General features: G+C 40.0%; 1 protein-coding gene across 3 annotated transcripts in view; it reads right to left on the minus strand.

Annotated features, from left to right (window-relative positions):
• The window catches only part of PAX5 (paired box 5), a 268,060-nt gene that overhangs the window by 120,704 nt on the left and 120,959 nt on the right, over positions 1 to 26,397 (minus strand). For all 3 annotated transcript variants that reach the window (XM_075602572.1, XM_075602563.1, XM_075602582.1), the window contains one exon: positions 4,034 to 4,163. In XM_075602572.1, coding sequence (XP_075458687.1) covers positions 4,034 to 4,163 — 130 coding nt within the window. The remainder of the gene's footprint in view (positions 1 to 4,033; positions 4,164 to 26,397) is intronic.

Raw genomic sequence — 26,397 nt, forward strand, 5'->3', positions numbered from 1 at the left:
CTCCCTTCTCCCACGTGCACGCGCAGACCAGTGACTGCCTCCGCATTATGTGTCTCTAACCGCGAGTTCATGCGGCAGCCTGCTCGTGCAGGATATACAGGCTAAAAGTGCCCCGATGGTCATTTTAAGCCTCGATTGTGTGGTGTCTGTTTAGAGAGTGCTAAACCTACATAGTTTATTGAATTTTGGTCACCCGCAGCAACACCCTAGCTGCGCTGCTGTTGGGGATACTCTAGACAGCAGCACATAGGGTTACTAACTGTGCTTACTTCCAGCTCACCCTCTGATCTAGGATATGACCACATACCTTCTAGCTATAGTGCCCTCCTGTTAAAGACTACTAATACTTACCTTCTGCTTACACTATCTACCTGCTACATACAGCCCTAGAGGTTAATGCAGGACACTTACCCCTGCAGTACAGCATTCAAGGTTACCTCAGGTCACTCTGACACTTAGCTAGATACACACCAATATACAGAGTGGCAACATAGCTGACAGCACATACGACCACTGATAACCACTATATATATGTTCCCAGTGTCTATCAGCATATACATATCACACCTACCACCTTGTTCAAGGACTCACGCATACCCTGCTACAATGTGATATGTCTATTCAGTACCTATTTTAGCACACCCAGCAGCACACCCCCATCACACAGGTCCACATCAGGATCTCTGTGCTGTTCTGTTACCAGTGTTCCAATATAGTTATATCTGGTATATTAGCTACTAACTGATCCGGAGCCAACACGGCTACTAATATCCAGGATCAACCTACCTCCAGTACGTTGTTCCAACATCTACTATTTTATATATGTCACTAATAAAGATTATGTTTTAAATCACCCACTCATCATCAGAGCGTGAACCCGAGTGCTATAGAGGGTTCTTTTTCTCCCTGTTCACTACTGTACTACACCCTAAGCACCGTTCACCATCACACTATACCATTGTGGCTGCAGCAGGGGTCCCCCTATCATCCCATGTTTATCATAGAAAGGAATTTCAACAGGAAATCATGGGGATTTCTTCTTTGATAAATCTGGTAGAGTATTTTTGTTGCATAGCAATTAATTGTTTTGCAGTGAGGTGACTGATATACGACCCTAAAGTGCCCCATCTCCCAATTTCCAGTAAAACTTTAGAATAGTGGGTATTGTATTTTTACCCAGGTAACATCATCCAGCCTGTGATTTGGGAATAACCCCCCATAGTTTCATTCATATGGAAATTATGTGCATGCCCTAATTCATTTATTTTTTCTCAAAAATCTAGTTGGGGCTCCCTGGGGTAGAAACTGAGAAACGCTGTCTTAGATCTTACTTGATCACCAACTTTTAAACCTAAATAGTTGCCTTATATGCATTCTTTAATTTCAAGCCTCTCTTCAGGGGCCTGAGCAACTTTGTGTTTCTGAGGCAAACTATCCTACATATTATTTATATGCACATTATGTGTATTCCCCTGTGTACACATGCATTGGTGATTCCTAAATTCTCATGTGGACAGTGGTCTTCGAGGACAGGTTTGAGAACCAATGTTTTACAGACATTGCCTACTAAGTCTCTAAAAAAGAAAGAAAAAAAGCGCAAAACCCATAGTGTAGTATAGTCAGTTTAATGAAAGAAATACGGTTAGAAACACTTACATAGGTAAGTTGTTATAAGGCACGTAAAAATAAACGCAGTCCTCCTGTTTGCCTGCAGGGTGTTCCCTGTCGTTCTCTGTCCTCCTGCTCTCGATCGCCGGCGTGATCCCGCTTCCGCGCCACGTGACTCACGGCTCGTGACGTCAGCGTATGGGTCGTCAATCTGGGGTTGGGCTTCAGCCGACACTCACTCCCCTTCTCAGTCAGACAAGCAGGATCTCTGTGCTCTCCGTGGGCTCCCAGTAATGTCCAAACTCATAGGCAATCTTAGCAGATACAGCCCTACGCGTTTCGAGGAGCTTCTCCTCTTCGTCAGGGGCGCTATAGCTGCAAGGTTGCTAGTGATCCCATATATAGGGGTGATTATTCCGTTACCACCAATGAAAACTTATATTAAATTTAGTTCCCATAATTGCTGTTTGTATGGTGTATATAAAAACGAACGTATTTTTACGTGCCTTATAAAAACTTACCTATGTAAGTGTTTCTAACCGTATTTCTTTCACTTAAACTGACTATACTACACTATGGGTGTTGCGCTTTTTTTCTTTCTTTTTTTGTTTCTAAAGTTTCTTCCGGACCTGAGGGTTGGATCCGGTTCTAAGAAGCTGCATACCCATATAGAGACTGAATTGGACTCCAAGATTTTATGTATATTGGATCATATATATATATATGCAGTGAGAGTGTGTGCAGTGAGTGTGTGTGCAGTGAGTGTGTGTGCAGTGAGTGTGTGTGCTGTGTGCTGTGAGAGTGTGCTGTGAGTGCTGTGTGCTGTGGGAGCTGAGTGCTGTGAGAGTGTGCTGTGAGAGTGTGCTGTGTGCTGTGAGAGTGTGCTGTGAGTGCTGTGTGAGCTGTGTGCTGTGAGAGTGTGCTGTGAGAGTGTGCTGTGAGAGTGTGCAGTGAGAGTGTGTGCTGTGAGCAGTGTGCTGGGAGTGTGTGGAGTGTGCAGTGTGTGCAGTGAGTGTGTGTGCAGTGAGTGTGTGTGCAGTGATAGCGTGTGCAGTGAGTGTGTGCAGTGAGAGTGTGTGCAGTGAGAGTGTGTGCAGTGAGAGTGTGTGCAGTGAGAGTGTGTGCAGTGAGAGTGTGTGCAGTGAGTGTGTGTGCAGTGAGTGTGTGTGCAGTGAGTGTGTGTGCAGTGTGCAGTGAGAGTGTGTGCAGTGAGAGTGTGTGCAGTGAGAGTGTGTGCAGTGAGTGTGTGCAGTGGTGCAGTGAGAGTGTGTGCAGTGAGGGTGTGTGCAGTGAGTGTGTGCAGTGGTGCAGTGAGAGTGTGTGCAGTGAGAGTGTGTGCAGTGAGTGTGTGTGCAGTGAGTGTGTGTGCAGTGAGTGTGTGTGCAGTGAGTGTGTGCAGTGAGAGTGTGTGCAGTGAGAGTGTGTGCAGTGAGAGTGTGTGCAGTGAGTGTGTGCAGTGAGAGTGTGTGCTGGGAGTGTGTGCAGTGTGCTGTGATCAGTGTGCAGTGAGAGTGTGTGCAGTGAGAGTGTGGGCAGTGAGAGTGTGTGCAGTGCGTGTGCAGTGAGTGTGCAGTGAGTGTGCAGTGTGCAAAAAAATGTTTTTTTTTTAAACGGGAGCCACGGGAAAACCGCGTTATAACCGATTTTGCGTTATAACGGGTCGCGCTATAACGGGGTTCACATATGTATTGAATTTATTTGTCAATACTTCTATTTTTGAGGTTATTTGGATTTTATATACAAATCATATGTAGGTAAGAGCGCCAGCTGAACTATTAATTCATATAATTTATATCTTATAGCGATTTTTTTCCCCTGATATCTATATTTTAAAATATTTATTTATTTGTTTGAGACATCAGCACTCTTCTAATTTATTTCTTTGACCACTAAGTCTCTGCAAGGAAGATGCTCCATGTATCCAATTCTGGAGATGTGTAAAACTGGTGAATACTGGACATTCGCTGCAAAGAAAATGTTTCAAAATCCTCAACGTTCACAATTATTTGCCTGTTGTGTCTCGCAAAGAACACATAAGAGACAGAGAAACTCTGTATGAAATGTAGCTCCCTCTCTTCTTATATAACAATGGGCTAACCTACTGTAATGGTTCATTTATGTATTAAATGTGCATTTTGCACAAATACTTGATAAGAACAAAGAAAACTGCTACCTAAAAAAATAATTTTTACACCGTTTGGCCTTGTGAGAACTTTTTAATGAATACGGTGAGATGTGTTTTTAAGCAAAATAAAATTCTGATGTTCCTGTTGTATTCAACAATAATTATATATAAATATTTGTTGGGTCAAGGGGAAAAAACAGTGTTGTAGCAGATCTCTTCTATCCCATTTATAGCAATACCTACAAGTTCAGTTGGAGCACACAATATTCATTTTATTGGAAAAGTAGAATCCTTGCCTACCTGTCACAATAGGGTATGATTGTGGTCCAGGAACACTTCCTCCTATTTCCGCCGAAGATGGACTTGTTAGGCTGGATTTCATTTCCTCCAAACCACTTGATAGTGATGCCATTGCTGAATATTCGGTTGTCTACAGAAATAAAAAATATATATGTTTTGAATAAAACAATATTGACATAAATCACTTTTGGATATATATGTTTCCTTGTAACTACGCTGCAACAGTACACTTGAAGAAGAACCTTATGAGATCTCAAAGCTCTGTACACTATCATTTAACCTACATGTATGAAAAACTCTAATGTTGGTCTGCTAAATGGTAACTTACAAAGAATCTGCTCCGCTCCAGGACAAATATGGGTACTAGAGTTATAAGGGTAAGGTTGAACATTTCTTTTTGAAGTGAAACTTCTATAGCGGCACCAACCACATGAAAATTTCCCTGGCAGTAAATCGCCTTGATGGTGACGGAACTACAGTGCAGGAAGAAACGTCACTGCTGGCAGAAGAGGCCATCAGTGAGGTCAGTGTTGCCAGCTTCCACCAGTCACCGGAGATGGGGAGGAACACGAACACACACACACCTGACAAAATCTTCTGTGCCCCGGTTCACTCGAGATCTCCTCCTCTTCGGATGGGGGCTGCGAGATCTGGGCGCTGTGTCCCCGCAGCTCTGCCGGGGGGGAGGAGACAGGGGAGTGGGGGCTGCTCCGGGCTGGGGACTCTGAAAGTTTGTGTCAGGTAACGAGGAGGGAGGGAAATCATGCCGTGTTGCCGCGGCACCACTGCCGGAGGGAGGGGGGGAGAGCGCTGACGCCGTGTGCCCGCAGCACCGCCGGGGGGGGGGGAGAGAGAGCGATGTCCCCACAGCACTGCTGCAGCACCAACGGAGGGAGGGGGGAGAGCGCCGAGCGTCATGTCCCCAAAGAACCGCCAGAGGGAGGGGAGAGAGCACAGAGTGCGCCGTGCTCTGAGGTAGGAGGGGAGGGGGGGTGAGATCACTGAGCGCTGTGTCCTCAGAGGGGAGAGGGGAGGGTGGAAGGAGGGGAGCGCTAGGAGAGCCTGCAGGACATGCTGAGCGCCACACTTGTAAGACACAAACACTGACACACACACACACTGACTGACGTTGCCGCCCCGCAAACACACTGACTGATGTGTGCTCACACGCGCACACACACTGACTGACGCGCGCACACACATTGACTGATGCATGCGTCAGTCAGTGTGTGTGTGTGTGCGCACGCCTCAGTCAGTGTGTGTGCGAGCATATCACTCAATGTGTACACAAACTGACTGACGTGTGCGCGCACACAGACTGACTGACGCGTGCCCACACACATTGACTGACGTGCGCGCACACTGAATGACGTGCGCACACACACACTGACTGACATGCACACACACACACACTGACTGACATGCACACACAGTGACACACACTTTGACACACACACGAGGAATTCACAGTTACTATAAATATAGACGTGCAAATAGCTAAAACATGCGTTGTAAGTCAAACCTCTTTGCGTTTTGGCACTAAAATTATGTTTTGATTTTTAATTAAAAACATCACCATCACAAATACAATTTCCGTGACAAAACAGTGACAAAAGGCTATGAACTTTCACTTAAAAGGCACGTGCTCGACACACACAACCCCCTTTTTTTTATGACTGTTTATTGGTTGAGTCGTGACAATGAAAACTAACCAGAGACTAGCAAGGTTGCAACTGTATTTAGGGTGCTATTTTCGTGTCGATGGATTTAGGACGTGCGCGTATAATAAGGAAATCACATACAATGGAGAGTGCCAGAAAAGGGACAGGAGGAGAGGGAGAGAGATTGAAAACCCCACCACACTGTTTATGAGCCTTAAGATTTGCCAGAGCTTAGTGCCTTTTAGTAAATACTGTACGGGCCCAAATACACTTGTATTACAATTATACATGAAAGCAAAAGTTGTGCTGGTTCAGGGCTAATGTGAAACGTATTCCACATGTGATGCATTTTTCTTAAGCACATTAAAGAACCGTACTGATATCCAATAGAAATTGAGTTATGAGAAAAAAGGTATTTAGGTGACCGTACCAATACCAGTGATCCACTGTTACATCTCATGCTGTAATAATTATAAATAATACATTAACTGCTATATTTGATTTGGTTAACCAGGGGCATAAAGTTCTGCCCAGTACCTTATAAGAGTGTGTACGTTTAATTACTGAAAAATACATTGTGTTGAAATGCGCATGTTGTCTATGACCTAGTTACCGGATGTTAAACTTGTTTTAAGAAGTAAAAAAACATGAAGATCTATTTATAAACTATCAAAGGGATTTATTTGTATTTATTTATTCAACTAAGAACATATTGGTGAAAGTAATATCCCTAGCAGAACTGATGACATCTTCTCGAAGCATAAACTAAATAACTATCGCTTATGCATCTATGTACACAGTACAGCAAAATTCATATTTCTGAAACAAAATGACATTGTATACCTTTGCTGAACTCTACCAGTCACTAATAGTGAATAGAAATTAAATATTGCTCAAGAAAAGCAAAACAATAATCCAATTTATCAGTTCCTTTATGGGTCTGACATACTCGTTCAGGGCAGCTGACAGATTTCTCAGGGCCCAGAACTTCCCGGGTGCCCCTCCCCCCTCGTGTCAGCGGTATCATGATCTCCCCCCTCATTTCACACCTCACATGTATTTCTCTCCCCTGCGTCTCCCCCTTACTCCCTCCCTCCGTCACCCCCTCTCTCCTCTCACTCGCCCGCTCCTTCCATCAATCTCCCCTCTCACACAATCCCCCCCGCAAAATACATATTAATAAGACCCCCACCCCAATACATATTAAAAAGACCCCCGCTCCCCACCAATACATATTAAACTTCCCCGCCCCCAATACATATTAAAATCCCCCCTCCCCCAATACATATTAAAATCCCCCCACTCAACCCAATAGAAATTAAAATCCCCCCACCCCCCCAAACATACTAAAATCCTCCCTCCTCCCAATACATATTAAAAAAAAAACCACCCCAACACATTAAAATCCCCCCACTCAACCCAATACATATTAAAATCCCTCTGCTCCGCCCAATATATATTAACCCCCCCCCGCGCTCCCCAATACATATATACAAAAAAGACTTACCTCAAGACTTACCTTGGGATGGTCTCAGGCGGGGCTCAGAGGCAGCGGCGGGCCCGGCCACAACTGGCAGCCCGGCCTGGCCAGAGGTCAGGCCCAAATTGCAGCACTGGCCGGGCTCCCCGCTGCCTCCAAACCCGGCCTGAGACCATCCCAAGGTAAGTCTATTTTTTTTATCTATGTATCGGAGGCAGCGGTGGGCCCTGACCTCTGGCCAGGCCCGGCTGTCGGTTGTGGCCAGGCCCCGGCTTTCCATCAGCTGCCTGCAGGCCTCTCCCTCACTGTCCCACGTGATTCCGCTGTCAGCGCGCGCCGGGCCTCCCTCTCATGCCGGTGGTGCACCCTAAGCCATCTTACTTCCAGCGTGCTGACATCAGAGAGTGCCATCGCGCACCAGAGGTGGAAACTCAGGACACAGTGATGGAGAGGCCTGCAGGCAGATGATGGAGAACCAGGGCCCGGCCGCGACCAGCAGCTAGGCCTGGCCAGATTTCGGGCCCAACTTGCAGCCTCCGGGCCCGGGACACCTGACTCTTCTGTCCCCCCCTGTTGGTGGCCCTATCCTCTTTGGCAGCCCCACAAAATGACTGACAGTGAACTGTTTATGCTATCCCTTTGCAGTATATGAAAACATTTCAAGTATTCCCTGAAATTCTAAATTAAACTCATCTGCCTTATGTAGTATCGCTCCTGACGGCATTTCCCTGTATTAACAGTAGAATGGAATAAAGCTCAGGAGAAAGATTCATGTAGTTCAAATTTCCTAAAGCCATGTTTATTTAAAAATAATATTCTTCAAAGGACAATAAAATAACATTAAACCATGTTTCTCCTGCACAGAGCAAATCATTAATCTATAACAGCCGTAAGCTATATTGACATGTAAATGATATGCAAATGAGGTGTTATCATTAAATCACCTATCCATTAAAGTTCTTTAACATTCATACAGGGATTTAACATGTTATGTCATTACTAAATTTGGTCACAGTTAGGCATCACTTATAAGAAGAAATCTATAAGGTTTTGAAAACTCATAACTGCTTTGAGTAAAATTGACAAATTGACATATTAACAGTGATATGTAAAGAAGAGGCACATTTTTGTAACAGTATTTGAAATGTAATATCACTACTCTAGCAGGAGGGAAAATGTAAACATAATGGGTCAATTCCCTAAAGAGTGGCATCAACCGAAGGACAATGCGCTCATTAAATAACATTGTATTCACTACAGAGTATACCATGCTATTAATTATGTTTTGTTCCCATTTAAAGAAGTATCAATACCAATAGTATATTAAGTTAGGAAGAAACCTAGGACCCTGCTTTGCATGTACACATGATGGCAACCATTAGCAAAATACAGGACCAGAAAAATATTTTTTTTCTGAAAAATCTGTTGCTGTTTTTACATTGAAATGTAAAAAAATATATTTTTGCCATTTTCTGACTACAATTATTATTGCCCATTCACTCCTGAACTCTGCAATATTCCTTTAATGCAATGGCTCCCAGTCTTCCCAGTCTTTTTTTACCTGCCTATTTCACGTGCCAGCTTATCAGGCGCTACTCCTCCCCTCTGTCCCCCTCCCAAAAAAAGTTACTCTTTTGGACCCTCATTCTTTATTCAGTGGATAAAACAAGATTTGGGTATTGGTACTCTAAAAGTTCAATTTAAAACAATAACTAGAATATATTAATTGGGTTATTCGTTCAAGCAATCTCTCTCTCTCTTTTTTTTTTTTTGTCACTCTATGCTCTTTGCTGCCTTTTTATTTCCCAGTGTGTACAGTATGTCCCTCCTGTCCATCCACCTCCCCCCCTCCTATTTTGTAGTCTCCCGGAGCAGCTAAGACTGTAACAATGGTATTTGGGACCAAGGCTAAATTTCTAAAGCTACCAATGACAGAGCTACAGATCAGAACCAACGCTAATACCATCCTAGCCCCCGTTACTAGTTTCAAATATTTGGGCATATGGTTTAACACCCATTTAACATTTGGGTTGCACATTGATACCATGACATCTAAAACCTATGTCAAACTAGGTGTACTACATAGTTACATAGTTACATAGTTACATAGTAGATGAGGTTGAAAAAAGACGTAGGTCCATCAAGCTCAACCTATGCTAAATTTAGACAACAGATACTTTATCCTATATATATACTTACTTATTGATCCAGAGGAAGGCAAATAAAAAACCCCATTAAGGGGAAAAATTAATTCCTTCCTGACTCCAAGAATTGGCAATCGGATTAATCCCTGGATCAACATCCTTCCCATGTATACTTATTTGGTATATCCCTGTATACCTTTCCCATCTAAAAAGATGTCCAACCTTTTTTGAACAAATCTATTGTATCTGCCATCACAGTCTCCATGGGTAATGAATTCCACATTTTAACTGCCCTTACTGTAAAGAAACCTTTCCTTTGTTGCTGGTAAAATTTCCTTTCCTCCAACCTCAAGGGATGGCCCCGAGTCCTTTGTACTGCCCGTGGGATGAATTTTATTATTATTTATTTATTTCTAAAATATTTTACCAGGAAGTAATACATTGAGAGTTACCTCTCGTTTTCAAGTATGTCCTGGGCACAGAGTTAAGACAAATAATACATGGTTACAAATAGTTACATAAATAAACAGGGTATACACTATAAACAAAACATTGCATGCACACTTAAAGATAATAAATATTATAGGCGTATGAAACAGTTACAGACCAGATAAAAATGTTTGACAGCCTTAGATTTGAAATAACTTAAAGTGGTGGTGGATGTGAGAGTCTCTGGTAGGTTGTTCCAGTTTTGGGGTGCACGGTAAGAGAAGGAGGAGCGGCCGGATACTTTGTTGAGCCTTGGGACCATGAACAGTCTTTTGGAGTCTGATCTCAGATGATAGGTGCTGCATGTGGTAGGGGTGAGGAGAAGAATTTGAAGGCAAGACAGGAAAGGTGAACTTTGCGCCTAGACTTAAGTGATGACCAATCTAGTTCTTTGAGCATTTCGCAGTGATGTGTGTTATAGTTGCATTGGAGAACAAAACGACAAATTGAATTGTAGAGGGTGTCAAGTTTGCTAAGGTGGGTTTGAGGTGCCGAGCCATATACTATGTCTCCATAGTCAATAATTGGCATTAACATCTGCTGTGCGATACGCTTTCTGACCAGGAGACTTAGGGAGGATTTGTTCCTGTAAAGTACCCCTAGTTTGGCATAGGTCTTGGTTGTCAGGGTATCAATGTGCATTCTGAATGTTAAGTGGGAGTCCAACCACATGCCCAGGTATTTAAAACTAGTAACAGGAGTTAGGGTGGTGTTAGTGTTGGTTCTAATCTGGAGCTCAGTCGCTGGAAGCTTTAAAAATTTAGTCTTGGTCCCAAATACCATTGTTACAGTCTTGTCAGTGTTTAAAAACAGTTTGTTTTGGGAAATCCAGTTTTCGAGTCGCAAAAAGTCAGACTGAAGTACGTGTTCAAGGTCGGAGAGGCTATGGCTGTGTGCATATAAGATTGTGTCATCTGCATACATGTGTATTGGAGCTTCCTTACAAGCTGTGGGAAGATCATTAATGAACAATGAGAAGAGTAGGGGCCCCAGAACAGAGCCTTGCGGGACACCACAGGTGATATCCAGGGGGTTGGAGTTAGAGCCTGAGATGGACACATGTTGGGATCTACCTGATAGGTAGGACTGAAACCACTTTAAAGCATGCTTCCCTATTCCAGAGCTCTGGAGTTTGTTAAGCAGGATAGCATGATCAACAGTATCAAAAGCCTTTGCAAAATCTAGGAATATTGCACCAGTGAGTTGACCACGTTCCATTCCACACTGGATTACATTGCAAACTTTTAGCAGGGTGGTTACGGTAGAGTCTTTGGGGCGAAGGCCAGATTGGAATTGGCTAGGGAAATTTGTCTTGGTATAGTAATCGCTTAGTTATTTTACCATGACTTTGGATAGGATTGGAAGAAGGGAGATTGGTCTGTAGTTTGAGACAGTGTTTTTGTCCCCACTTTTGAAGATTGGGACAACTCTAGCAGTTTTCCAGGTCTTAGGGATATGGCCTGCAGACAGGATAGAGTTGACTATGGAAGCAATTGGTTTGGCAATGGCTGGGGCACCAAGTCTTAAGAACCTAGATTGTAGTAAGTCAGGTCCCCATTGGCTGCTTAGTTGTAATTTGAGGAGCGCTTGTGTAATCTCCTCTTCAGATACTGGGCCAAATTGAAAAATGTGGGCAGTGTTGGGAGGGGGTGGGGCTATATGGGTACTCCCAAGATGAGATTCAGGTTTGTGATTTGGGTTGCGTTTCGTTAATAAGTTAGTAGCACACCCCACAAAGTAGTCATTGAATGCATTTGCAATGTCGGTGGGATTTGTCAGAGTAATATCCCCTTTAGTAATATTACTTGGCTGTTGATGGTTAGAAGGCTGGAATATGTTGTTGATAACTTCCAGAAGTTAGCTGGGTTTGGTGTATTCTGGAGGAGATTGTCAGAGTAATATTGTGCTTTTGCATGCCTTGTTTGCCATGTGCACATGTTCTGTAGGCATCTGTAGTGATTGAGATCCTTGGTAGTGCCAGTTACTTTGTGGCTTTTCCACAAGGCATCCCTGAACTGGTAGAGTGCTATAAGGTCAGTTGTAACCCATGGAAGGTGGGCCTCCCGTACCCTTATTTTGCGTAGTGGAGCAATGGGTATCGCAGAGTTTTAAGAACTCGGATTGGAAATATTCGAGCTCAGAATCAGGGTCGGGAATTAAATCGATTCTGTGCCATGGGCAGTTGGTAAGGTCAGCCAGAAACTGTTGTGGGTTAAAGTTTCTAAATGTTCTAGTGAGGAGAACTTTAGGGCTTGATTGGGGCGGTTTAATTTTCCTTACACAGTACACTATTGCATGGTCACTGAAAATGTCAGGAAGGATGCCAGAGGATTGGATTCTGCTGAGATTTGAGGAGAGAATCCAGTCAAGCAAGAAATGGTTGTGCGATTTCAGGTTTGTTCTTGTGGGTTGGAAAATGAGTTGCGATAGGTTAAGCGATTTAATTTGTGTGTGGATTTTGTGGTTTTTAGGGTCAAGCCAATTGAAGTTAAAATCCCCAAGAACTAGCAGCTCACTCTTCTCATTCAGAGAGGAAATGGAGCCACGAAACTGGGTGATATCAGTCAGAGATTGTAGAGGGGGTTTAGGGGGGCGGTAGATGCCAGTAAGCAAGATGGGCTTAGAAAAGGGGAGGCATATTCTGCCAACTAGGATTTCAAAAGAGGGTGGGCTTGGGGAGCAATTTAACAGTGTAAACTGTAAGGTGTCTGCAATATAAAATAACACCCCTCCTCCTCTCTTTGACCTATCTCTCCTAGAAATGGAGTATCCCTGGATGGCAATATGTGCATCAGGGGTTTTAGGGGTTAGCCATGTTTCTGTAAGAGCGATGGCTTTAGGTTTTGGAATAGTTCTTTTGAAAGCTCCATGTATTGTCCCCGAATATATTTGTATATAGTTATCATATCCCCTCTTATACGCCTCTTTTCTAATGTAAATAAATCTATTTTAGCTAGCCTCTCCTCATAAGTTAGAATGTCCATCCCCTTTATTCATTTCGTGGCTCTTCTCTGCACTCTCTCTAGTTCCATAATGTCTTTTCTTAGGATTGGTGCCCAAAATTGTACTCCATATTCAAGGTGTGGTCTTACTAATGCTTTGTAAAGGGGCATAATTATGTTTACTTCCCTTCCATCCATTGCCCGGTTAATGCAAGATAAGATCTTGTTTGCCTTTGCAGCTACTGCATGACATTGGGCACTATTGCTAAGCCTGCTGTCTACAAGAACTCCTAAATCCTTCTCCATCAAGGATTCCCCCAATATATCTCCATTTAATTTGTAAGTCGCCTTTTTATTCTTGCATCCCAAAAGCATAACCTCACATTTATCTGTATTAAACCTCATCTGCCATTTACCTGCCCACGTTTCCAGTCTCTCCAAGTCCTTCTGAAGAGAAATTACATCCTGCTCTGATTCTATTACCTTACACAATTTAGTATCATCAGCAAAAATGGAGACTTTGCTCTCGATCCCAACCGCAAGATCATTAATTAACAAGTTAAAAAGCAGGGGTCCTAGTACCGATCCCTGAGGTACTCCACTCACGATTTTAGCCCAACCTGAAAAAGTTCCATTTATGACAACCCTCTATTGTCTGTCCTTTAACCAATTTTCAATCCAAGTGCATATATTTTTACTGAGTCCAATTTTCTTTATTTTGTACACCAACCTCTTGTGTGAAACCGTATCAAAAGCCTTTCCAAAATCTAAGTAGACCACATCAACTGCATTACCCTGGTCTAAATTCCTACTTACCTCCTCAAAGAAACAAATAAGGTTAGTTTTGCAAGATCTATCCTTCATAAATCCATGCTGACTATTACTAATAATTTTGTTTTCCATTAGGTATTCCTGAGTATTATCCCGTATTAAACCTTCAAGTAGTTTCCCTACAATTTAAGTCAGACTTACAGGTCTGTAATTTCCCGGTTGTGATCTAGCTCCCTTTTTAAATATAGGCACCACATCTGCTTTACGCCAATCTTGTGGTACTGAGCCTGTGGAAATGGAGTCCTTGAGTATTAAATATAATGGTTTTGCTATTACTGAGCTTAACTCCTTGAGAACTCTTGGATGTATGCCATCGGGGCCAGGTGCCTTATTTACTTTAATTTTTTCAAGTCGTTTATGAACTTCTTCCTCAGTTAACCAATTGTTCATTAATATGGAGGTTGTGGCTTCCTCCTGCGGCACTACTATTGAACTTGATTCTTCCCTGGTAAACACAGAGGCAAAGAATTTGTTTAATACCTCTGCTTTTTCCTTATCTCCAATAATCTGCCTGCCCATCTCACACTGAAAGGGTCCTATATTTTCTTTTCTCATTTTTTTGTTATTAAGGTACTTAAAGAACTTTTTAGGGTTGACCTTACTTTCTATTGCAATCCTTTTTTCATTATCCATTTTTGCTAATTTGATTGCCCTTTTGCAATTTTTGTTACATTCCTTATAATTCGGATATGATATCTCTGTCCCTTCTGACTTAAAGAATCTAAACGCCTTCCTCTTCTTGTCCATTTCCTCCCCTACCTGTTTATTTTGCCACATTGGTTTTGATTTATTTCTTTTATACTTATTACTCAAGGGTATACACTGATAAGTGTGCTTTTCTAACAATGTTTTAAAGACTGCCCATTTATCTTCTACATTTTCCCCTGCAAAAACATCATCCCATTCTATTACTACTAGATTAGACCTCAGTTTATTAAAATCTGCCTTTCTAAAGTTAATGGTCTTTGTTGAACCCAAGTAATCTATTATTTGATCATTTATTTAAAATAGACCATGTTATGATCACTGTTACCCAAATGTTCCAGGACTTGAATATTTGTTATTACTTCTACATTGTTTGATATGACCAAATCCAGAACTGCCCCTCTCCTAGTTGGTTCCTCAATAATTTGGGTCTTATAATTGTCTTTAAGCACCCCCAAAAACCTGTTTCCTTTTGTTGTAACGCTAATTTCATTGCCCCAGTCTATGTCTGGATAATTAAAATCCCCCATTATGCAAACATGACCCAGTTTTGATGCCTTCTCCATTTGTAAAAGTATTTTAGCTTCCTCAATCTCAAAGATATTTGGTGGTTTTGGGCATATTCCCACAAACATTTTCTTTATACTTTTATCTCCACTGCTAATTTCTATCCACAAAGTCTCTACATTTTCATCATTCACTTCATAGACATCATCCCTTATAATAGCTTTTAGATCCGGTTAAACATAGAAACATACTCTACCTCCCCTTCTATTTTTTCGATCCTTCCGAAAAAGAGAATAACAGTCTAAATTAACTGTCCAGTCATGAGTTTCATCCCACCATGTATCAGTAATGCCTATGATATCATACTGCTCCCTTGCAGCTATTAATTCAAGCTCCCCCATTTTATCTGTCAGGCTTCTTGCGTTTGCAAGCATACATTTAAGTTTTTTTTCAGCCTGTACTATTATCTTATCTGCTCCTTACTTTCTGCTCCCACCTGGTTTAGTCTTTAGAAGTTTTCTAGTATTATCTGTATTTACTATGGGTGTCTCACTGCTTGTCATACTTGCACTTGCCCCCATTCTACCTCCATACCACCTTGTATCCTCATCTATTCTATTTAGTTCATTATCTGTTTCATTCCCCTCCCCCCTCCATCCTAGTTTAAAATCTCCTCCAACCTTTTTAGCATTCTCCCCCCTAGCACAGAAGATCCCTCTTCATTGAGGTGCAATCCGTCCCTAGAATATAGATGGCACCTCTCAGAAAAGGAGTCCCAGTGCTCTAAAAACCCAAACCCCTCCTTCCTGCACCACTTTCTTAGCCATGCATTAACCTCCCTGATCTCTGACTGTCTCCCTGCGGTAGCGCTTGGCACTGGTAGTGTTTCAGAAAATACTACCTTGGAGGTCCTTGCCTTAAGCTTTTGGCCTAGATCCCTGTAATCATTTTTTAGGACCCTCCATCTTTCTCTAACTGTGTCATTGGTGCCAACATGTACCAAGACCGCCGGGTCAATCCCAGCCCCCCCCCCCCCAACAATCTGTCTACCCGATCCGCAATGTGTACTGTATTGGAACAAATCCTCCCTTCGCCAGCTGGTCAAAATGCGCATCACACAGCAGATGCTAATACCAATTATAGACTATGGGAACATAATGTATGATACAGCCCCCCAAACTCACCGTAGCAAACTAGACACCCTCTGCAACACAATATGCCACTTTACCTACACTGTAACTACAACACACATCACTGCAAAATACTCAAAGAACTAGACTGGCCATCACTTGAGTCTAAGCACAAATTTCATTTTTCCTGTCTTGCCTTCAAATACTTTCTGGCCAACCTACCTGTCTGACTGAACAAACTCCTCACCACTGCCACATGCAGCACGTATCACCTGAGATCTGACTCCAAAAGACTGTTCACAGTCCCAAGGTTCAACAAAGAATCCAACTGCTTCCCCTCGTACCGTGCACCTCACATCTGAAATAATCTACCTGAGACCCTCAAAGCTGCCAACAGTTTAAATTATTTCAAAATAAAAGCTCTCACATTTTAATCTGGTCTGTAACTTTGTCATACACCCATGACATATATTATCTTTAACTGTTCATGTAATCTTATATGCACACAGCCATAGCCTCTCCGACCTTGAACACATACTTCAATCTGAAAATTTTGAGACTTGAAAATTGGATTTCCAAAACAAACTGTTTTTTAAACACTGACAAGACTGTAACAATGATATTAGGGACCAGGGCTGAATTTCTAAAGCTTCCAATGGCTGAGCTCCAGATCAGAACCAACGCTAAAATCACCCTAACTCCTGTTACTAGTTTTAAATACTTGGGCATATGGTTTGACTCCCATTTAAGATTTAGGATGCACATTGATACCCTGACATCCAAAACCTATGCCAAACGAGGTGTACTTTACAGGAACAAATCCTCCCTAAGTCTGCTGGTCTGAAAGCGTATTGCACAGCAGATGCTAATGCCAATTATCGACTATGGGGACATAGTATACGGCTCGGCACCACAAACCCACCTTAGCAAACTTGACACCGTCTACAATTCAATATGCCGTTTTGTTCTCCAATGCAACTACAACACACATCACTGCGAAATGCTCAAAGAACTAGATTGGTCATCACTTAAGTCTAGGCGCAAAGTTCATCTTTCCTGTCTTGCCTTCAAATATTTCTGGGCAAGCTACCCATCTATCTGAACAAGCTCCTCACCCCTACCACATGCAGCACTTATCATCTGAGATCTGACTCCAAAAGACTGTTCATGGTCCCAAGGTTCAGCAAAGTATCCGACCGCTCCTCCTTCTCTTACCGTGTACCCCAAAACAGGAACAATCTACCAGAGACCCTCACAGCCACCACCAGTTTAAGTTCTTTCAAAACTAAAGCTGTCTTACATTTAATCTGGTCTGTAACGGTTACATACGCTTATAATATATATTATCTCAAACTGTGCATGCTATGTCTTGTATATAATGTATATTCTGTTCACTTATGTAACTGTATTTGTATCCATGTATTATTTGTCATATTAACTATGCCCAGGACATACTTGAAAACGAGATGTAACTCTCAATGTATTACTTCCTGGTAAAACATTTTATAAAGAAATAAACAATGTCTTTAAATATAATGTATGACCCTGTTCATTCAATGTAACCATGTATTGTCATCATAACTCTGTGCCCAGGATATACTTGAAAACAAGATGTAACTCTCAATGTATTTCTTCCTGGCAAAACATTTTATAAATAAATGTTGGCAAACACTGTATTAATACCTTCCATGCTCAATGTCCCTGAAATATATTGCTTGTGTAAGGCCCTTCCAGCACTGAAAGAGTTGGACATGTTTTTGTATTCCCTTGGCAAGTAGTATTATTGCCAGACACCACTAAGCCGATGTAACGATACATGTCCCACGATCACACCATTCTGCCAACACATTAGTTATAGAAATCTCTGTCTGCTTAAAAATTGATTAATCCAAAATCAGGATTTTCCCTTCAGTACAGTAACTAGAATCGTAATAAAAGTGTCACTGTGACACTGGAAGATTATCTATCAGTCTTGTTTACCAGCATCAGTGCATTCAAAATTGTGTTACTACCAACCACAAACAGAATATGCTAACAGAGAAGAGAAACCGGTGTACAATTTCATTACACACTATCTTGCATATATCGCCTATTTGTTTATACTACATATAATGGAAATTCTCCCAACTATCTGTTAGCTGAAACAACAATTATTTAGTTTATTTATTTCCTTTTTTTTCTCCTTTTCGAATAAAACAATTACAGTGGGTTATTTGGAGAATTTAGATGTTAAATGACATATAAGTTAAATTATCCTTAATAGAAAGGAGTAGAGGTGTGACATTTTTGTCCAAGTTTGCAAAATTAGGCCATTTTTATTCAAGAAAAGTTCTGAGCACATCGCCAAAAATAGCAAGACAACATTACACTATGAGAGAAAAAGAGAGAGAGAGAGAGAGACAGAGTGAGAACTACCAGTGAACACACCACAGATACCTGCAAAATAAACTAATTTGCTCTCTCTCTCTGCGGAGCTAGCCCCACTCACAATATTCTGGCTACATTTTGTTCATTGTCAGCAGAAAATTGTAGGAACATTTTCTAAAGCATTTGCTAACCACTGTTGGAGACATTTGCACATCTCTAGTAAATGAAAATATATTTTATAATACAATCCGTTGAATTTTTACAAATATGTCAAGAACTTTAAATTCTCTTCATAGTGAGAACTAATCTTTCCATCATCAAACAATGACTCAATTAATGTTTGCGAGATTAGACATAGTCCTAGACTTTACAGCAATAAATATGCAAAAATAAGTCAAAACAAAACGGAGTTGTTGATGAAATTTTGGATGAACAACTAAAAGCAAAAATCCGTACAATCTCATGGCTGATACTGTTAACAATAGTTTGACCAAACATTTTGCATGATCCCTTAAATGGGGTATTATTCATAGTACGGTCCACTAATCAAAATATTCTAATTAAAATAAACAAGCACAATTAAGGTCAATATTGTCTCATCACTATGGCTATCCATGATTGTAATATATTAACAGTGCAATAATGTACCTCCATTTAGCTCCCCTTATTTTGCCAAGCTTTGTCAGCATTAAAAATTATTTTAATTGATACACAAAAAACATATTAAGATAAAATCCATGTTGTGTTCTCAAGCTGTTTCTAGACTTGAAGGCCAAGATCCACAATCCTCTGTTGTCCTTTAGCATGGTGATAATCTAACCTGATTTCACATTAAGACTAAATGTGTATCTTCAAAAAGCATAACATTAAGCCATGTTATCTCACTTAAACAGTTTAGGTTTTACTATACAGAATGTTAGTGATAATAACATGCAAATGATATTTAACGTTATGTTTTTTAACTTAAATCAAAATATAGCGTTACTCCTATCCAGATATTAAAATAAAGCTTTTACAGTGTCTGCATGGGTGTAATGCCACAGTTAGGTATCATTTAAATACCAGCAGTATTTCCTGTCATTATTGCCTATTCTCTCTTTCTTATCACGGATAATGCAATGCTATGTTACAATTATGGGATGTTAAGCCTATGTAAAGATGTAGGTCGCCCAATATTTTTGCATATAATTAGCTTTGAGGATACTGTGTTAACTCAGGGAAAATAACATCCGTTTTTGTTTTAGGTAATATGACGTAATGAGTCCTGATTTATCCGAGCTTTGTGGATCTAGTCCACATCTGGTCGTTCAGCAACGGCGGATAAACAAAAGATTAAGATGGCTTCCTAACAAATACTGAAAAATGGGGAGATTTCAGTGTTTGGGACAGTAGACAATCTCAATTAAAAGTCTATGAGATAGAAACCTGAGTGCCAAAAGAGAGTGCCAGATAACACGGCATCAAAAAAAATGACTGTCAATCTCAAATTAATTTAATTGAATTAAACATTGTTTTAAATTGTATAAGAAAAGAACACCCACGAGTCTATCCATTTGCCTCAGGTTTCCAAAACTTGTTTCACTCTTAGACACTATGCACAGTCAGATATCAATATGTCTTAAGCAAAAGCTAAATATGCTCAATTACAAAAAGTCAAATGTCTAATCTAAAATAAAAAAAGACTCCGTAAGTTTGCATCTGCAAGGGCTGCTTGTGTTTTTTTGCTATTGTTTAGTCTAATTATGAGTATATTGGTTTGTTCCTCCTTTAGTAAGGTCTCTCCTCTGCCTGGTCAGTAAAATTTCCTTAACGGACCTCATGTAATCTGTCATTATCCTTGTTGGGGACATAGCGCTCTTATTTTCTACTCTACCCTGCATTCTGACTATGATCTTCTCAGTGCTAATCAGCTATATTGTTTGCTGTCATTCTTGGTCCAAACTGGCCTTTAGAAACCGAGCCTAAACTTTTATTGTCTTCCTAGCGCCCTGCAAGTAAGTTTATCTTGTTACACATGTAGCAATATATAAAAACGTATATAAAACGTTCTCACCAGTTTGTAAAACTGGTGAACATTGACCTTTCACCACTAAGGAACAGGGTAAGAAATCATCAACTTTCTCTCTCTGTGGCCTAGAGTCATCCAGCTCCGATACACAAACAAATGCGGTAATTTTGGCAAAAAGAAAAATTTGTTATTTTTTGGTGCAAGTCATCAAAGTTGTACCATTCAAAATAATGCATTTTTACTGTGTCTGACAAAAATATCGGGAGCTGCAAAAAAAAAACCATCACTAAATACTGCAAATATAATCATTTTTATGTCAATCATCAACACTGATATTAATCGGAAGCGGCCTAATGCCAAAAATACTGCACGCTTTTATCATCTACTCCAGGCTGGAATTTGTCTGACGCTAGCCCTATCTTGCCTATGTATATTATGGCCAATATATTGGGCAATACATACATAGGCAAGATAACCTAAACCAACATGGAATAGATGATAAAATCTTAACTAAAACACATTTAACTAAATAGGAAGCCCTTAGTAGCCAAGGGGTCAGCTAGTTATGGGTTTCCATGACTAGCTAAACATTAGTGGCTATAAAGCGGTTAATAGTAACCTTAAACTAGACTACATATCACCCTTGGCTACCTTAGCGGCTAGTAAAGCATTGCCATTCAATCCCCCTTCCCTGGGGCAACTAAATCCAACACCCACCCCCTACCGTTATCACACAACAAGCCTACCCGCTCACCCCTCTTAAGTAATCTCCAATAATCCTATTTGTCAAATGTGGCAAAAAGGTATTTTGGCCAGTAAAAATGCAAACATACAACATAAAACATTATTTAAAAATATATTTTAAACATAAACCCATTGATTGCCACTGTGGCTACCTTGGCCCTCTCAGTATGAGCCTACATTGGGCCAAGGATAATTTTTTATATCTTTTTTTCTGTTTTTTGGATTATTTCCAGGGGGCTACAGCCCTGAAGCTCAGGAGGACCTTCATCCCAGATGCGGTAAGTAACCAAATTTATTTCTGAAGAGGGGGAGGTTAATTTATTGTAGTGGTGGGAGTTGGAGGTAGTTGTCCCAGGGAGGGTGGTTAGGTTACCTGATTGTGTGGTAGTAGTGTTTAACTCCTTGTCTGCCTAATAGTTTCTAAAGCATTGTATGGCAATGCTTTACTAGCCACTAAGGTAGCCAAGGGAGTAGGTAGTGTATTTTTGGGTGTATTAACCCCTTTGATACCTGTGGTATACCTTGGTAACCACAGACATTAAAGGGGTTCATGTAATTTCTACCATAGGGTTGTGTAATAATTGATATTACAGAACTATATGGTTTAAATATTAGGCATGCGGTAATCCATGCGTTATTAGTGGTCACGTTAATTACCACATCATGACTAATTTTTAAATATTGTATCCACTAAATTATTACCACTATCTTGATGACTTAGGTCATCAAATTGCGGTAATAATAATCAGTTTTTTTTTTACTGGGTATGATATTAACTCTGTTATAATTGAGTCTGATTACTCTAGGCCACTGTCTCTCGTCTGAACACTAACACCAAAATGCTATGTTATGTTCTTCAGTGAATACAGAGTTTCACGTTAAGAGGCCTAGCTGAGTTTAGTTAATCCAGGCCTTCATTTTCAATTCTATGAAATCCGATAATGTAATGATGAAAATAAAAAAAACTGTCTTTTATCAAACTTGTATTTGTTGTGTAGACATCATAAAATAACTAAAATATTTCCTCTAAAGTGAGCAAAGCATTTATAGATTCTCCTAAATCCAAACACATTCACATTAAAATGTTAAGCTAGCCTATCTCTTATGTGAAGGTAGCAGTACACACTTAGATCTCCCACTTTCAACTCAATAATTTTTGTTTACAGGATTCAATATAAAGCATCACTGAATCTGAGTTCCAACTATCTCAAGTTTCTTTCCCGTAAAGACTACTGGGAGAGAAAACACAGAGGCAAGTCATATTTGCATCAAATATTTTCCACTGAGAATCTCAAATTCATGTACGAAAATAAAGATTATTGAAGTGTGCACAATTAGGTGCAAAGTATTTCAACTTCTAGTGAGGTGCTACCTCACCACCATTGATTCTGGAGTTGTGAATAATCATGAAGAATGTGAGCACTGACCAATATCCATTATGAAGAGTAGAAAATGTATTGTAAGTTCATTTTACCCATTTATCAATATATTTCTGGTTATTTATATTGCCTTGCCACTTAGTTCGTTGTTTTTTGTTTTGTTTTTTTGTTTTGTTTTCAGGGTTAGCATATGTCCCTTCGGAGGGATTGTCTCCTGTAGGGGTTCACTTGGTGTATGATTGTGTTTAGCTTTGAGAAAGGTCCATCCTATAGGTACCGAAATATTGAAAACCTGAAGAAATTATGTTACTATATATTTTCAGTTTTCAATATGCTTTGATGAGTGTACTGTTCTCGTTATTTGTGGTCACTCAAAATTATTTCCATCTCAACCCAAACGCCAAGAGAGTTATAGGAATCAAAGTATCAAAAAACTTGTACAATTCAGGGACAAAAACAAAACAAATTTTTAAAAGAAATATAATTCTTATCTCTTTTCTTTGGGAATCATCTATTGCAAATTGTTTGCTCCCGCATTGCACCTGTTCTGCATTGATACATTGACAGGGTAGCGTACTATGTAGAAAGATTGCCAAGTTGGAAACTGTTGTTGGTTACTGCTTGTTGAGTGTGGATGCCATGCAAAATGAACAGGGTAGGCCAGGAAAATCGATGATTCTCTAGTGTGATAACTAGTGTCTATGGATGATGGTTTTTCAAGTAAAAGTCAACAACACTTGTTAATTAGTTTTTCAATTGAGTGAATACGAATCTAATAATTTCATTGGATACATTAAGGCATATTGTTTTAGACAAAATGAGGTTGGTAGGACATTAAGATACTCATCATTACTATATTGTGCAGCCAATTTATATTGTGTATCCGTCCTCTGTATATGAACTGGAACTCTCATTTTTTTTTTTAAATTGAGAAAAGAACACTTGAAAACTATGCTGAACCTTTACACGTTCACTTATATACAAACTCCAGGCCTCACCAGTCTGATATCTACTACTAGAGTTATTTAGAAAATAATTTCAAGAGACCCCCTATTCAAGTCTCAATCAGAATATATCCAACATACCTTTTATTTTTATTTCTCCTTCTACCATTTATACATATAAATAGCTGGATTTCCATTCTCTCTTTGTTTCTCATTTTCATTTGCGTTTAATATCTGCATGTAAATGTCTGAAAATAGCATCTGTAATTGAGGATTATGAAGTATAGCCAGCTCCTGACAGGCTGCTAAGGAAGATGGATTATCCTCATTTTTCTGTAAATTTTGTCAATTTTGGAATTCATAAGCTATCAACACTGATCAAAATGTGACTGCACAGCTGTGTCAAAAAGAGAGAGAGAGAGAGAAAGGAAAAGTGGTGACATTAGCTCCCTTGTTCACTGAGAATATTGGTTCGTGTTCCTCTTCACCTATCCGCCCCCACCCCCTTCTCACTCGCTTGTCCAATGCATTATGCACTGTATGGGAATCATTCCTGGCTACTTGTTATTTACCTAAAAAATAAATAAAATATATAAATAAATTGAAAAGAACGCAAATGCTCTGGTGTGCCTATTCAAATCACAAAGTGTAATTTATTGCATTTTCTTCCCTCTTTATTTATCCCTAAGTAGTAAACACAATTTCCATTCAAGGGGTTTATTATGTTCAAGTCCTACCAGACAATCACAGCACACTTGAGGCAATTGTTTAGGCTCTTCCTCTCAATTTTCCCATTACTGGGAGTAAGTACTGTTGGGACTCTTTAATAGCCCGAATGCAGCCCATATCAATAACAGATGAGGTTTAATCGTCCAACACAAAAATTATTTAGGCTCAGAAAGGACATTCAATGTCATTTGCATAATGGCATTGCTATCCCGCACACCTAACCCGTCGTGCATAAACAAGGCCCTGGGACCATAAATAATAATAAATCATGACGTCCCTGCGTTTCTGGCTGTAATAGGAGCTACTCTTCGTAGAAATTATTTCAGCAGAAAATGGGCACTGTAATTTTTAAGACATGTGGCATGCCACAAGGCAGTAAATCTCTTGCAAGCACACACATATACAATAAAGAGACTGCCCCGTGAGCACAAAGCTGTGTGAATGAGAGATGGAAAATATTTGCATTTGCTGTTTAAATTGGCTTCCTTAATGCAGGGGAATGAAATACAGAAATAAAAGAAAAAGATTGAACTGGTGTACCTACATGTGATTGTGTTAGGAAGAGGCATTTGCTTATGTAAAAAAAAACCTTCTCAGATTTACAATCACAGGGAGCAAAGGTGGAAAATTAGCTGAGCTCAGTGTCACCCAGGAGCCACATACAGTAGTTGATCTAATGTTGCGTTCCTCTTTCTATCTTATCCTTAAATAAAGGAGAAAGCAATACATGTAAAAACTGGAGGTGGGTGAAACAGGGACTTTACATTCTAAAAATGAAAACAAAACCAAAGCCCTTAAGATTTGTTGAACCCAAACAAACAAAAATTAGAACTAAAAATATCAGGTCTATCTCTAGGCATTTCTCAATATATATATATATATAAAATTTTTATTTTATTTTTCAACTGTATTATTTTAGCTTCTCAATTGGTTTGCTGATTTAATAACAATTTTAGTAATTTTTCATGCTTTATTATGCAGTTTTCCTGCTTATTTTGATAAAATTGATAAAATGTCAAAATCCAAACCAAACAAATAAGGTTTTGGCATAACGAGAACCAAAATCAAAACATATAATTTATTAGAACCAAAAGCACGTCCAAAATCAAAACACAAAAGTCCCCATCCTTAGTAAAAACAGACACAAAGCTATGTTTTTCAGGTACAGTACATGTAAAATTATTTTAACAAAACGTTTTATTTTTTTGTGTTGAAAGCTTTTTTTCCATGCTTTCTGTGATAATAATTTCCTGTACTTAGATTGCTGGCATCTATTTTCTTTTATTAGAAGCAATGAGTTTGCTGCCTTAAGACTAGGGGCCATATTTACTAAACGTTGCTCTACCACAGGACACCCTCAGGCACTAAAAGATACCTTAAGGTGTCTTCCGGCACCAGAAGATGGAGTAGCACTGCTTTGTAATGGCAGGGACTCATAGTGTTTGCATAATTCTATGCACAGTGCTGCGAACATCAGCAAAGAAAAAAGATAATATAGAGATAAGTTAAAAATAAAAGAATGCAGAAGATATAGAATACATATTATCTACCTGTTTTATTTAGAAAACGCATTAGAGGAATGTCATCTTTAATTGGGAAACCATGACCTAAGGCTTTGTGGAATCTAACACAAATCACTCTATCATATCCCCCTGTGCCATAAGAAATAAAAATTAGATTGCAATATATATGCCTGTTATAGCGATATGAGTATGAAACTGCACGCTTCAATAGTACAAATCGGATTCTATCCTGGTTTTGTAGGTTCATAGTAACTGACGCCAATGTGAAGGGGAGTGGATAATGCCAACAAGGTTCCCCAAGGAGGAGATCATGCACGAAATGTGTTAGGGGGTTAGCTTGATAGTGAGGTCTTCGTAATGCTATATCTATCCTAGATGGGCAATGCAGAGATGGCTGTGACCGGACGGGCAGTATAACTGTGTGGATAGATTACAACTAATAGTTAGGTTTGGATATTGTGCAATGCTTTTAAATAATTGTACGACAGTATTTATTCGTCTGAGAGTACCTGGTGTACTATTCCTTTCAATAATGCTAATAAGGCCATTTCGACTAAAATGTAAAATAGTTCAAGATGCAGAGTACACCCTGAGCATATGAAGGGCCATATTTTGGGTCATACAGTATATAGCATAGCGGTACGATGCCATAACACAGGGGTGCGCAAACGTTTTGCCCTGCGCCCCCCTGCCTGCTCTGCCCCATTGCTCGCACCTCCCTTACCTAGTCTGGAGAGTCAAGAGTCAAATGACACTGTGGGGACATGTAACATCACGTGAA

The sequence above is a fragment of the Ascaphus truei genome, chromosome 1, assembly GCF_040206685.1.
Source record: "Ascaphus truei isolate aAscTru1 chromosome 1, aAscTru1.hap1, whole genome shotgun sequence".
Taxonomy (NCBI): Eukaryota; Metazoa; Chordata; class Amphibia; order Anura; family Ascaphidae; genus Ascaphus; species Ascaphus truei.